The 14815-nt window shown below is 48.3% G+C and overlaps 2 protein-coding genes across 2 annotated transcripts; one reads left to right on the plus strand and one right to left on the minus strand.

Annotated features, from left to right (window-relative positions):
• The first annotated feature begins 55 nt into the window (after positions 1–55).
• On the plus strand, positions 56–4805 carry NDUFA6 (NADH:ubiquinone oxidoreductase subunit A6). Its single transcript, XM_006259892.4, has 3 exons — positions 56–245; positions 2886–3001; positions 4556–4805. Exons 1-3 carry the CDS (start codon positions 104–106, stop codon positions 4685–4687), a joined length of 390 nt encoding a protein of 129 aa, XP_006259954.3. The 5' UTR covers positions 56–103; the 3' UTR covers positions 4688–4805.
• Positions 4806–7789: 2984 nt separating this feature from the next.
• SMDT1 (single-pass membrane protein with aspartate rich tail 1) lies at positions 7790–13802 on the minus strand. The gene is made up of 3 exons (XM_006259893.4): positions 13571–13802; positions 10162–10308; positions 7790–8107 (listed from the first exon to the last, which is right to left on the minus strand). Exons 1-2 carry the CDS (start codon positions 13727–13729, stop codon positions 10171–10173), a joined length of 297 nt encoding a protein of 98 aa, XP_006259955.1. The 5' UTR covers positions 13730–13802; the 3' UTR covers positions 7790–8107; positions 10162–10170.
• Positions 13803–14815: the final 1013 nt, after the last annotated feature.

Here is a 14815-nt window from a genome sequence, read left to right on the forward strand (position 1 = left end):
CCGGGGAGTGGCAGCTCTCCAAGACAATAAGACGTCGAGGACGTATTCGAACCCTGCGCAGTGGCTGAGGCGGCGGGAGGGGCGTTGCAGCTCCGGTACCAACATGGCGGCGGCCGGGGCCGGGAAGGTGGTGGCGGCGGCCGTGGGCACGGTGGTGAAGCCCATCTTCAGCCGGGACCTGAACGAGGCGCGGCGGCGAGTGCGGGAGCTCTACCGAGCCTGGTACCGCGAGGTGCCCAACACTGGTGAGGGGCGGGGCGGAGTCAAGGTCACAGGCGGGCGTGGCTCCTTAAAGGAGCAGCGGCGTCGGCTCCGCCGTGGCCCCGCTTCCTGCGCCCCTCCCCACCGCGGCTGCGGCGCTTCTACTCTGGCAGCGCTGGGGATCACGTGACCCCACCCGACTCCTGCTGTTCTCTGCTCCAGGGACGTTAACGGCCCTGGCGGCTCCCAGCGGTCCCCCGAGGGCTGGGGCTGCTCCCACCCAGCCAGGGTCCAGGCTCCTCCTGACGCCTCTGCTTTCCCTGCCAAGTGTCCGGACCCACAAGAGAGATCTGCTCCCACATCCTCCCTGTCTAGCATCTGCTCCGGTAATGGGCATACGGCCTGGTTGGATGCGCCCTGGGGAGACATGAGCCAATGCCCGTCAAAGAAACTACAAGCCTCTCTTAAGGGAAGCCAGGAAGGGTGCGTCAACAGGCATGCTGTATTGCATTGTGGGTGCGATGCACATGTGCTTGGCACAATTGGGGAGAGGGAAGGGCGCAAAGGGCACCAATTCATAATGAGGCAGCCAGGAGGGGCTTGGGTCAGGTCACACTGGCTAGCACCTGTTGCCCCCAAATGAGTCCAAGGAGCCAGTAGGCAGCACCCAACAAAACTCTGCCCCAAGATAGGCATGGAGGAGTGACAGGAAGACGGCTCTGTGCTTGCTTGTGTTCTCCGGCTCAGAGCCGCTGCCTCCCTGGTCGTATAGATGGGCAGCTTGGCCAGGGCCAGGAGGTCCTGGGGCTTGGTGGGGTGATGGATGGGGAGTGCATGAAAGAAGAGGTGTGGGGAGAAGTGCAGCCAGACTCTCAGGAGAGGGTCCTGAGGTAGAAAAGCAGCCTGTCAGACACAGGCCTATTTGTTGTTTCAGGGAACATGGGCCTAGGCCCACCAAAGCAAACTATAAGCTTCCCTTGCAAGGAGGCCACTACAGGTGCCCAGCAGATTCCTTGGGACAAATGAGAAACAAAACAGGGTTGGGAGTGAGGTCACAGGTTAATACTAAGTTTGCTGAGGGGAGACTCTGAGCAGAGCACACCAGACACTGCCCGCTGGCCCTCGAGTGAGCCCAAGGAGCCAGTGGACACTGCCCAGGGAAGCTGTGCCTGGAGATGTGAGCAAACAAGGGACAGAAAACAACCCTGCAGTCCCCAGGGGTCCTCCTGCCTAGAGCCTTCTTCCTGGTCAGATGATGGCCCCCTTGGCTAGGGCCTGGAGGAGGTTGGCCAGGAGGTCCCAGGACCTGGTGGGGCTACGGATGGAGAGTGCATAAAAGCAAAGATATGGGGAGAAGTGCAGCCAGAACCTCAGGAGAAGGTTCATGAGGAGGTGGAAAAAGGGCATATAAAAAATGGGCTATTGGGCTGGCCTTGTGTGGTATTTCTCATGTTCACTAATCAAGCTAGTCTTTGTACAATGCTGCTCTCTGTCTGCTGCTTCAGATATTGTGGCTCTTGTTTCACAGCCCTACAGGCTGTTTTTAAGGCTAAATAAAGCCATTGACTTTGGTGCAAAAATAACTTTCAGTGAAGCACTGGATGCATTGTCAAGATGCCCAAGAAGGCTGGATTTTCTTTTTCTGAGTCTGAAAAAGATGTGGATTTAATCATGATGACTACAGGACTAATGAAACCATAGCTCTTACTTTTGTGTGGCTGTGGCTTTTGTAGATAATATAGCAAGTTTAATGCATATTCCAGTATTTTGTTTCTTTTGCTTCAGTCTTGAACTGAATAACATAGCCATGGGCCCCTCACATAATACTAATACTTCTACTTTCTTTTATCTGGAGCAAAAAGATATCTTGTGTTTAAATGCAATGATGCGCCATACTATCTGCATCCCTTCTCCACCCCGCCCCCCCTTCAAAATCCTAGATCTGCCCATGATCAAGGTCGTTGGTCCAATGGAAGCTGGGAACCACAGCTCTAAGCATGGCCTGCTGTCTCTTGACTTCAAAACAGGGGCATGAAAAGCAGTCAAGTGGCACAAGAGAGTATTCAACAAGGTCCAGGCACTTCCTGCCACTGACTGGTGCTCCGTCTTTTTAGAATATCCGCCCCAAAACAGCGACGTCAGATCTGCTGAGTAGGCTGGCAGAAGCATCTAGTTCAATATCTTGCTTCTCTGCCAGCATCCAGAGATGCACCTGCCTGTACAAATGCCTGCTCCTCTCTGATAGGAAGTGGTACTGCTTTCCTCTAGCTGGTAAGATGTATGGATGCCGTGTGCCATTCTGTCTTCTGCTTTATGATGCTGCAAGCCATCTTTTTCTGTCACTAATTAGCGCAGTTTTCAATGCATCTGTGCCAACCTAGTGCTTCAGACAGACAGAAGGGAGATGAACCAGATACTGCATGCATTTTGAGTCTCTTCAGCCAAGTGATGGATAAAGCTAGTTTAATTCTAAACCATAAAGATTTATCCTATCTGCTTCTGGAAAACTGGGCTTCCAAAATCCCATTAGAACAAGTAGAGCTTTATTGCTGTTATCAGCTAACATGGCAAATACCCCAAGAACAAATTTTTTCCTTGCAGTATTTTATAGGGTCAGAATTGAGTCATTGGTTAGAAACTTCAGAGCACAGATGATGACTTTTTGAGTATTCTCTTCTTTCTAGTACACTTGTTCCAGCTGGACATCACAGTGAAACAGGGACGTGACAAGGTACGGGAGATGTTCATGAAGAATGCCCATGTTACAGACCCAAGGGTGATAGACCTGCTGGTTATTAAGGTAAAACAAATGACAAACAGTGTTTTTGTGAAGTGGAGAAAGCAAGTAATTTGGTATGCAATGAGTGGAAATGCAGATTCTTTGCTCAGAGTTCTACAGAACAAACTAAGATAATGGAAATAAATCCATTAGATTGGGAGTAACAGGCTTCCTTGAATACATATGTCAATCATGAAGACTAGACGTAAAAAGACCTTGTGCTTTTCCCTACTAAAGCAGCCAGTTCCTTTATAATGGACTTCTCGCTAGACTGGAGGAGCACAGGTAACCAGTCTTCTCTTGTTCTGCAATTGCAAATAGGAATTGTCAAGCATGTAAAAACATTGCCTCTAGCTTCCTGTGTATCTTCTTTAAGAAGAGATGTGTCATAAGACTCATGGAAAGGCTGCTTTCAGTATCACTTCATAGCTTACCTACTCTTGTCATCTTCTCTTTTCTGAAGCAAAAGAAGCCCATGTTACAAACAGCTTTGGGCTTAAGAGCCAGAACACTGGCTCTTTTTTTTTTTTTTTTACAGCTAAGTTTGCGAGATGTGTACATTAACCTTTATGCCTCTCTATATCAAACGGGTAACAAAAAGAAAGAGCGTGTACAGTCCATCTGGAGTAACATTGCATTTTAGAATTGGTTGTTAATGCAAGTTTTAGTTGAACTGTAAAGTTGTTAAGCAACAGAAAAAAAATTAACTGCGAGTTGCTACGGGTCAATATGGCATTATTAAAGGCAAATATATGGAATTGAATTTAAGCAAAACAAAAAACGTTATTAATATAGGGATTCTTCTTCCTACCTCTTTTCCTCCCACCCCTGAAAATTAACCAGATTTATAAAGCCAAAATAAATCAAACTTAACATGCTTGATTTGAGCAAATCTTTGAAATAGGAGACTGCACAGTTGTGATACCCAGACTACTTTGTCTTGTATTGCTATTGCATGGCATTGCTACACATAAGGGTTATGGTATTCAGTATGACAAACCTGTTTTTTGGTTTTTTTTGCTTTTGTGCCATCAGTGAATATTCTATATCTAAATCTACTGATGGATCTGGAATTGCAAGAGGCTTTTTAAGATGAAGGTGCCTGGAAACCAGAAACACTGTGGGGAGAAGGGGAGCTATTAGTTCAGAAATTGTGCAGTGTTTTGTTTGGGGAGGGGGGATTGGCAGAAAGGCTAGTCTTGGCATTTTTCTAGGCTGCTTCTGCTGCCAGGCTATATAGGGGTGGATGGATATTAGGCATGCAGGTCACAGAGAAGGATGGATTTCCTGCTTGTTGGAAAATTGGGTCAAGACCAGCAATGTTGTTAGCTTGTCTAAACTTGTCAGCACCAGATCTTAGGAGACAGTAGCAGAGCCTAGAATGCTGTAAGCGTGAGGTAACTCAGTAAAAGCAGTAAATAACTACCGAGACCACTGACACTTTATTAACCCCTCCCTTATACTAAGAGATGCGAAACAGTGCCTCTCAGAAACTTTGGACTGTTGGTTTAAGTTTAAGCAACTACAGCTGATCTGTAACTGGAATTTTGTCTATGATTTTTTTTGTGTGTCTAGGGGAAAATTGAGCTACAGGAAACTATCCATGTATGGAAGCAGCGGACACATGTCCTGAGATATTTCCATGAGACAGAAACACCGCAACCCACGGATTTTTTGTCAAAGTTCTATGCAGGCAATGATCCCTGAAACAAACTGACTTAAAACTGAACATGTATTTCACTGTCTTGTTGCAAATAAAGCTGTGCTGGAGAGAGGCTCTTAAGAAGGAAAGTAACCCTCCTTTCAGCATTATATGCATGTCTTATTCATTGAGTCTGAATCTTCTGGGTGTACAAACTGTTCTGTCCTTTGAAGTACAGTGCTTTCTCATCCTACTTCAACTGTACTTCAGACAAGTAAAATCCTTGATGTAGACAGAAGACACTAATTACAGACTGCCTCAGAAGCTGGGAAAATCTTTTGCATGCAGCTATAACTGAAATTCCATGCTGGAGTGAGAGCAGCTTTCCTAGAAGGCAGTTGATCAATAAGCAGAATCCAGCACAATGACAGAAAAAAATGTAACTATTATAGTAGGTAATGTTGGTTATTTTATTTCATTCAAAGAAGTACCAGAAAGCTGGGCTGGATATTTTGGTAAGAGTAAAGAAAATGTTAGGGGGTGTAGACTTCAGCCTAGGCTGGAGCTATGGGAGTTGAGGGTCTCTCTAGATGCACAAGTAAAATCTGGATGGTTATTAGCAAGGATCCTGGCTTTCTCTGTTGAAGAAATTTGAATTAAAACCCCCAAGAATCCCTCACTTGCTGCCTGAGCCCTAGATGCTATGGTGCAATGGAGCGCAGAGCCCTTGTCCATGAGTCACAGAGCCTGTGGGTGGGGCAGGAGCAGGCTGCCCAGTGTGAGTTCAGGCTCCATGCCCTGCTGTCCTCCCCTCGGCGCCTTCACAGTCCAGTCGGTGGGACCTGGTGCAGCAAGACAAGGAAGCTCAATACTACCACGGCTAGCCAAGCACCACCCTGGCAACATACCCCCTGCCTGCCTGGTAGCAGCAAGGGTGGTGACGCAGAGTTGTGCCTCCCACTGCTGCCAGGCAGGAGGGGGCACCTCCCCATAGCAGCATGGGGCTTGTGGCAGCAGCATCAAGCTTCCCTGCCTGGCCCCACTCTGCTCTACCATGCCAGGTCCCATCTGATAGGCTACAGAGACCCCAGGGGGAGGGCAGCAGGGTGGGGAGCCCAAGCCTACAGCAGCCAACCCACACCTGTCCCTGCCCCATGCACAATTCTGGGGGGGCACATCCTCTCCTCCCCCTCCCCCCCCGAGTGCACAGTGGTAGGGAGTGTGCCCCCCCCGCCTCCTGCCTTTCCCTTGCTGCCCCCTGGACAAACCACCTGTGGCTCCATTCCACTCCTTGCCCAGACCCTGCAGCCATGTATTCTAGCCCCAGGCCCCAAGCACTACCCAGGCTGGGCAGCAGCTCCAGCCCTGCCCAACTCCCCCACTATGGTGGTCTCAATTCCCGCCCCCCCAATACAGATTTACCTGTGGGAGCTGCTCTCCAGACTGCCTGGTGGCCATGAGCATATGTGTGTGCATGCACATGGCACCCCTTGCCTGACCTCCGTCCTAGCCCCTTGCTATGATTTCAAATGGGTGTCTCTCCTGTAAGGCTTCTCTGACCAGGTCATACTTAGTCTCCCTTTTCAACATACGTAAGGCTTCAGATTGAATGAACAATGCTCTAATCCTTACTGATCCTTACTACTGCATCAATTTTCCCCCTTAAAGTACCTTTCCAGTTGTGCTCTTCAGACTAATATAACCTATGGATTTCTCCCTGAAGTTTCACATCAGCACTACAAAAATCCCAAAACAAGTTTAAATGACTTGTTAACCTACGCATCATCATCTAGTCCTTCCTTCAGGAGATGGTGTAAGAATTCCAGTTATGGTAAGCCATAGGTACACCAGGCTATAGTTAAGCTAAGGCTCTGAAAAGGAGCTTGAGAAGAACAAGCCTTATGACTGCTGAATGACCTGATAAAAGTCAAAAATAAAAGACACGAATGATTGAAAAAGTTGATCCAAAGAAGGGAGTAGCAAAAGCAGTAGCTGAATAACTCCAGAAGTAAAAGAACCTACTAACAAGGTAGAGAAAGAACCTAAGATGCAGGTGTGCAAACTCAGCAAAAGAAACAAGTAGACATGGACATCTCAACCTAAAGAGGAAAATTAGCACAAGATTATGGCATTTCAAGTATAAAAACAGGTGCTGCAAGACTTGTTTTTCACAGTGACCCCAAGGAGTGTAAGTGACACGCTTGTTACAGGCAAGTTTCACTGTCAACAAGACCGGCTGGTAGACCCTCCATGTGACAATAAACCTCTCTTGAGATTTGACACTGAATACTTTAAGTTGTTCTTTCTGTGTTGCCTCTGGAATCTGGAAAGCTGTTAGCTAGCACTGACCTTCCAGAACACACCAGCCCCAGCAGCCTGCACAGTAAAAGTGACAGCAACAAGAAACCACCTGAGAACACATCATAGGCCTTAGCACAACAGATGGTTTCTAGAGAAGGCATAAAAGCCATTAAAGGTTTGAACTTTGTCCCCCAGTAAAACAAATGTCCATGTGCTCATGGAGCTTGCTACTGCCTTAAAAAAAGGCACAAGAGATAGCATACAATACTTCCTGCATGTTTAAAAGAAGTCACACACAATAAACTGTCATAGCTACATACAGGAAAAAAGCTTGGATTCTTCAAGCCCAACCTGCCAGTCTGCATGTTATGCAATTTCTTTTTAAAATATTTTTCATTTGGAAGTACAGCCACATCACCGTGTAAAGTGGGACATGCTCCCCCCCATTATTACTCCACCCATAATTTCCCCCTCCCTGCCCCTTCCTTCTTTACCCATTGTTTTCCAGACTTCCACCTATTTATATTTTCACTGACTTCCTGTCACACTTTTAGCTTCTTTCCTACCTTGGAGATCTCAGAACATAGTTTCCCAATGCCTGAAGAAGGGTGCTTGTGCCCAAAAACTCACAAAGAATGTTTTTCAACCTGTAATGACATTCTATATTCCTACTTGAATTGCTTTTGTATATTGAATACTGATAGATTTTAAGTCAAGTGTTAAAATTTCAGTATACTTGGTTCTGTCATTTACAGTAAGTAAAGACTGATGTATTATCTAAAAGGAAATAAGGACAGATCAAGATCAAGACAACCATACTGGATAACAGGCACTTAGTTAACAAGCAAGAAAATAAACAATGAAGCTTTGTTACAGTCTTTCCCTGTTTTATTTGGGATCTAATCACTTAAATTTCCCATGCTGATTATGAAAGGAACCCCAAGCAGTCTCTCAGGAGGTGAAAGGTACAGTATGCAAGAGTACCAGACCTATGGTACGTGCAACCTCCACACCCAATCTACACTTTTCCTCTTATAGAAATGCAGAGAATATTCAGTGGTAGAGTAGAAGGTCCAACTACCCTTCCCTTCCTCTTTAAAAAGATGGTAGAACATGAGGAGACAGCGATGTCAAAATCATCTTGTTGTCTTTGCCTTTCTCCTTTCTGTGCTTCTATTACAGTCCTGCAAAGATGTGGAAAAAAAGTGTTATCCTGCACTACAAAACAGTGCTATTACTCTGCAGCCATGCTGGATGGATTCCAGTCCATAAAGGTTTTGGGCAAAGCACATTAACAGAGTCATAACGAACAACCTTTCTATACAGTGCTATGCTTCTAAAAGCATACAACCTGCACTCCAGGCTTCATACCATGATTTCAGCTACATAATTTGGTAGCAAAAGCAAACTTTGGGGAAAAAAATATGGCCAGTGAGATTACAGCAAACATGTTTAGCAAAGAACATATTCACCAACTAGATATGGGACACATACAGGGTGTTCATACTGCTGGACTCCACACAGGAAGGACACACGCTTAGACTAAAATAAAATTTTTCCATTTTGTCCTGTCCTCATTACAACTTGGTGCAGCAAACAAAATGAGAGGGTTGAAGTAATAAAAGCCTAGGAGCAAGCAGCGTGTAGTTGACTAACTCTCACTTTCTGTCATTATAGCAAAATTTACTTAGCATTCTTTGATTTGAAAGATCAGAGTACTCAAGATAGTGTCAATACAGATCAAAAGCCACCTGTGAAACACAGGCTCTGGCATGCTAGACAATAGTCATTCAAGGAACAGGGTTTTTTTAAGTAGGTAGAATGTATTAATATTGGAATAACCTCTGGACCCCCAAGCCACCCTCACTCTGCATGCAATATGAGCCATCAAATCCTATGGTGACACCAAAGAATCTTTGCTTATTTCATATCTGATGCAAATGACAAGACTTAAAATACAGCATCGATTTAGTACTATGTCAGAAAGAAGTGTCATCTACAGCATTTGTGGTTTCTAGAGGTGCTCTGATTATCAGTCCATATCAGATCGGCACCGACAAAAGGAAAATTGACAGTATTGGCAATCAACTTTTTTTGGCCAGTGTAGCTGATAATGTCACGGATAAATGCCACGTGCATGAGTACAGCCACAGCAGCAACACACCCAGAAATGCAGCCCTGCAGCTTAGAGAGCAGGGTCCACCTGGTAAGTCTGTGGGGAAGAGAGAAAAGAGGCATAGGGGGTAGATTGAGGCGCCCACAGTGAGGGAGTGAGTGGAGCTGGGGCAGGTGCTGCTCAGCTAGGGCGGGGCGCAGGACAGAGCTGTGGGCAGCTTGTCCAGGGGTCACAGGGGTCAGGAGGGGTGGCTCCTGCCACTGCACGCACCCCTGGGGGAGGCATGGGGGGCATGTGCCCCCCCAAATTTGTGCATGGGGTGAGGGCTGGCTGCCCACTTCAGGCTTGGGGGCCAGGGGTTGCACTGGCCTCTTCTCAACAGGGGCTGGGCCGGGGCTGCACTCAGGACAGGTGGTGCTGGGAAGGGTGGCTGTGGGATGGGCTACAGCCATCCCAAAACTCCCCATAGCCCTTCCTCCCAGCACCGTCACTGTCTGCCCAAGCACAGTCCCTGCCCAGCCCCCCTGCTGGGAAGAGGCTGACACAGCCCCCCTCACCCTGCACTCAAATCCAGGGGGCACTTCCCGCCCATTCATCTCCAGGGGTGCACACAGTGGCGGAAGCCACCCCTCCATACCCCCTAGTATTTTCCTTACAGGTTGTCCTTCCTCCTCCCCACAATTTTTTCTTTACTTGCCTATGATGTCAAGATGTGGGACTGGCAGGGATATGGCAGTACACACAGAACTGCTGCGGAAAACCATTCGGCACTGAGGAGTGGCTGGCTTATCTGAAAAACACCCACTTGTTTCTTCTTCCCCACAGGCTTTCTGCTGGAGGATCCTGGGCGCAGTGAGCACCCTATAGAAGCTCATCCCTCAGGTCTCCTTTCTATGACCCACAGAGTATAGAATACAGCTGAGTATTGGATATATATCAGTAGTGCTTGTGCATTCCCCAGTGATGGTGGTATACCTGCAAGGGGGTTATGGGATCAAGCACCAATACCAAAGGTGCAGCAGCTTTCCAAAACCAGGAGTCTCTATTTGCAAATTACAAGCTGCTCTCCCTGTCCTAAACCAAAAAAGAAACAGGAGCAATTAAATCATTGGTGGCACTCACCTCATGTCCTTAATCATCATCGTCATCATCCTCTGGAACAAAGATATCATGCTCCTCCAGCAACGCTGCAAAGTTCTTACTGATCTGAGTCCCAAGGTACAGGAATGGGATCACAACACTAAACACTCGGAGGAGACCAAAGGGCATCTACATGGGGTCAAATCAAAACAAATTCACCTCTAGCAGCAAGTTAAATTTTGGAACAACTCACATACATAGGCAGAGACATCTCACAGAAGAGGAAGGGCAGTTCAAGTCACAAAGCCAAGAATACAAATACAACATTGTGCTGTTTTGTTCATGTCTGTACCAGAAAGATATTGCTAATTTGCAGGAAATGCAGAGAAGAGAAATAAAATCAATTAAAGACTGGAAGGGAAAAAAATATTGTGCGAGGTAAAGGAAGAACTATTTTGGGTGGTAACTGTCACCCAAAGGGATACAGTTAAGAGTGAGGTGTAGACTGAATATCAGGAATTGTCATCTAAAAAGCTGCTAAATTAATGGATTCAACTATAGTAATTCTATTTCCAGATACTCACATCAGTCTGGCAGCTTACAGGGGACTTCTATTTATTTTAACCATGCATCTGAACTATACTATTTAACTTTGTAAGGATATAGGACCAAGGGAATTGGCCAATGTGACTGCAAAGCAACTGCCTGTTATCTTTGAAAAATCATGGCAATTGGGAGAGGTCCTGGGTGATTAGAAAAGGGCAAATATAGTGCCCATCTTTAAGAAACGGAAGGAGTAGGATCCAGGGAACTACAGACCAGTCAGCTTCACCTCAGTCCCTGGAAAAATCATGGAGCAGGTCCCCAAGGAATCCATTTCTAAGCACTTGGAGGAGAAAAAGGTGATTAAGAACAGTCAGCATGGATTCACCAGGGTCAAGTCATGCCTGACCAACCTGACTGCCTTCTATGATGAGGTGACTAGCTCTGTGGATGTGGGGAGAGCAGTGGACTTGATAATACTTTGACTTTAGCAAGGATTTTGATACAGTCTCCCACAACATTCTCGCAGGCAAGCTAAGGAAGTATGGGTTGGATGAATGGACTGTAAGGTGAATAGAAAACTGTCTGGATTTCCAAGCTCAGAGTGTAATAATCAATGCCTTGATGTCTAGTTGGCAATCAGTATCAAATGGAGTGCCCCAGGGGTCAACCCTGGAGCTCTCTTTCTTCAATATCTTCATGAATGACCTGGAAGATGGCATAGAGTGCACTCTCAGCAAGTCTGCAAATGACACCAAGTTGGGGGGCAAGGTAGATACACTGGAAGATAGGGCTAAGATTCAGAGAGACCTAGACAAATTGGAGAATTGGGCCAAAAGAAATCTTATGCAGTTTAGTAAAGACAAGTGCAAAGTCCTGCACATAGTTCAGAACAATCCCATGTACCAGTACAGGCTGGAGACCAACCAGCTAAGCAGCAGCTCTGTATAAAAGGACCGGGGGTTACAGTGGACAATACACTGAATATGAGGAAACAGTGTGCCCTTGTTGTGGAGAAGGCTAACACCATACTGGGCTGCATTAGTACAAGTGTTGCTAGCAGAGTGAGGGAAGTGAGTCTTCCCCTCTATTTGGCCCTGGTGGGGCTACATCTGGAGTACTGTGTTCAGTTTTGGGCCCCCCACTACAGAACGGATGTGGACAAATTGGAGAGAGTCCAGTGGAGAGCAACAAAAATGGCTTGGGGAACATGACTTGTGAGGAAAGGCTGAGGAAACTGGGTTTATATAGTGCGGAGAAGACAAGATTATGGGGAGACTTAATAGCAGCCTTCAGCTACCTGAAGGGAGGATCCAAAGAGGATGGAGGCAGACTGTTCTCAGTGATGGCAGATGACAGAACAAGGTGCAATGGTCTCAAGTTGCAGCAAGGGAAGTTTAAGCTGGATATTAGGAAAAACTTGTCTCATGAGGAGGGTAGTAAAACACTGGAACAGGTTACCCAGAGAGGTGGTGGACTCTCCATCCTTGGAGGTTTTTAAGACCCAACTAGACAAAGCCTTGGCTGGGATGATCCAGTTGAGGATGGTCCTGCTTGGAGCAGGGGGTTGGACTAGATGACCTCCTGAGGTCCCTACCAGCCCTAATTTTCCTGTGATCAGTAAGGGGGCATGACCTAGCCCTAACCTGGCCTCAAGGGGGAAAAGGAGGCATGGCCTGGCCTCACCACGGGAAAGAGGCATGGCCCAGCCCCAACCTGGCCCCCGAGGGGGAAAGGACATGGCCTGGCTCCAATTGGACACAGAGAGCTCGAGTTTTGGGAATTTGGCAGCTGGAAGGGTAACCGTATTAATGGCTACTACTCCTCTGTTGCCAAATCTCCCAACCCATGAGGAGCCCTGCAGGCCAGATGCAATGGCTCTGCAGGCTGCATTTGGCCTGCGGGTCAGAGATTGAGCACCCTTGGCTTATGGAATTTGTCAAGCCTGAGCTGATGCAGTTTAATTTAGCACTAGATCACTGTTTACAACAGGGTGACAAACCTGCAGTATGAGTGGCACAAGTGGCACCGGCAGCTTGTGTGTGGAGCATGTTGCAGATCAAGGAAACAGGCAGCAGATGAGAGCAGAGCAGCAGAGTGGGGGGGGGATCAGACTGGTGTTTGGGGAAGGGGCCAGGCCTACTGGCAAGCTTTACAACACAATGGCAGCAGTGACATCTCCTGTAAAAGCTCCTCCACACCATGGACCGTCTCTTTATAAAACACCCTATTTTCAAAGAAACAATGTTAAAAACCCACTACAATTTATGTGGCAACCTCTCGCCTCTTCCTGGTGCAGCTTACACAGAGTCCTGCCAAAGCCCAGCTGCCCATCAAGAGAGGAGCAAAGCCAACAGGCTGCTGACGCAGCCCCTGCCTACAGAGTTGGCAAGGGGAAAGCTGAGTGGGTCGCGGCATCCTTCCTGCCACCGCGAATGAAGGGTGATGGAGGGTCCCTGGTGCAGTGACCCCAACGTGCTCAGAGCAGGGGCTGGAGCCAGGAGGGGGCCCCACAGCACAAAGGGGCAGGAGGGCCCTAGCCCCACCTGCACAGGCAGCGCTGCCTGGCAGAGGCACCCTGGGGCCGCGCCCTGCACCCCGCAACTGCCCGCAGGCGCCGGGCCGGGCCAGGCCGGGACACCTCGCCTCCTGCGGGGCGGGACCATTCCCACCTGACACTCCCTAGTCCCCGCGCCCCCACACAGGAAATTTGGACCCGGCCAGCGGGCACTTCCGCGTTCCGAGCGCTCTGCCGCGCCTCATTGACCCGACGCCTGTCACTCGACTCCCACCGCTACAAAGCTTCTCTCTCGATTGGCCAATGCTCCCGCTCGTCAAAAAAGCCGACGTCGTGCAGCGCCCTGCGATTGGTTGCTGTCCCGGCCCGCCTCCCCTCACCCCCACTTACTTTAATGGGCTTGGGCAAAATGGCGCCGCTGCGGGTGACAGTGAGGCTGTGCGAGGGTACCAGGGTTAGCGCGGGGGCTTTGTGGAGCCCGCCGCTAGGCACCACCCGCACCCAGGAGCCGGTCGCTGCCACCAACAAGCGCCCCGCCGCGGCCGCCATCTTTCTTGCTGTCCCTCCTGACGCTGCTACGGCGACGCGCCTGAGCTGTTGCAGCTGCTTGGTCAAATCTCGCGATGTTAGGGGGGGGTGACGTTTCCAGTGCGCATGCGGAAGGGAAGGGTGGGGCCAGGCTTCTGGGCCTTCTAGGTAAACCCGGGGTCGGCGGGAATCGCTGAGTCAGCGCCGCCTATTGCCGCGCCTGCGCACTGAGAGCGCCTGGGCCGGGAGACTCGCTTCGGGTGGTTGTGCTGCCTTGCCTCTTTTTGCGTGCCGCACGCTCAGGGGCACCAGCTTTCCTTGGGCACAGCCTGCTTCGTCAGGCTGCTCTGCTCCTCCTTGCCTTGGCCTAGGCGGCCTGTGGCCTAGGGAAGCTCCTGCTTCTGGGAACAAGTTGATCTGGAAGGACCCAGAAACACATTAGGATCATGGTGCCACTGCCAGATGCATCATACAATATATGCAGACAGGCCAGGCATGCAGAGTAGTTACTGTAGCAGAAAGCCCCTTTTCCTCTTGCCTGTATTTGCTCTCCCCTACTTGGATGTTTTTCCTCTTCTACCTTTCCTTCCTTCCTTCCTTCCTTCCTCCCTCTTTCTTTTAAGATAAGGAATTGTGTTTTGAAATTTGTGTGCGTGCATTTTGTATCTCCCTTTGTATTTTGGTATTTTTATCTATTTGTGTGCCATGGCATTTGTAGCTTATATTTTATACTCACCTTTCAACTGAATGTGTTTAGTTTCATAAGTTATACATTGTAACAAAGTTAACAAGGGCAGGAATCAAACTGCCCTTCCCTGTATCAGGCTGGCCCCTGAAAGAAGGAGTGAATCAGTGATCGAATGTGTAACAAGGTAGCACACAGCAATTAACACACAGCAAACTGCAGATCAACTAAGGGAAGAACTCAATAGAAGACAATGTAACAACCAGGAAATCTCTAAATGTCACTGATCAAGGGCTAGAAGCCCTGGTCTGAGTTAATCAACGCCAGGGACCAACTTTTGGGCTGAATATCTCCAGATCGACCACTCCCAGAGCCCTATTCTAAATTCATCAATGGACTCCCAAACCTGCACGTTCATTCAG

This window comes from Alligator mississippiensis, chromosome 4, assembly GCF_030867095.1.
Source record: "Alligator mississippiensis isolate rAllMis1 chromosome 4, rAllMis1, whole genome shotgun sequence".
Taxonomy (NCBI): Eukaryota; Metazoa; Chordata; order Crocodylia; family Alligatoridae; genus Alligator; species Alligator mississippiensis.

Excerpts from the sequence above, each read along its gene's own strand:
- SMDT1 (XM_006259893.4), bottom strand. The coding sequence starts at position 13,729 with ATGGCGGCCGCGGCGGGGCGCTTGTTGGTGGCAGCGACCGGCTCCTGG. Across the intron at positions 10,309-13,570 it reads TTTTGCCCAAGCCCATTAAA|ATGCCCTTTGGTCTCCTCCG; the intron begins GTAAGTGGGGGT and ends GACCCCATGTAG.
- NDUFA6 (XM_006259892.4), top strand. The coding sequence starts at position 104 with ATGGCGGCGGCCGGGGCCGGGAAGGTGGTGGCGGCGGCCGTGGGCACG. Across the intron at positions 246-2,885 it reads CCGCGAGGTGCCCAACACTG|TACACTTGTTCCAGCTGGAC; the intron begins GTGAGGGGCGGG and ends TCTTCTTTCTAG. Across the intron at positions 3,002-4,555 it reads TAGACCTGCTGGTTATTAAG|GGGAAAATTGAGCTACAGGA; the intron begins GTAAAACAAATG and ends TTGTGTGTCTAG.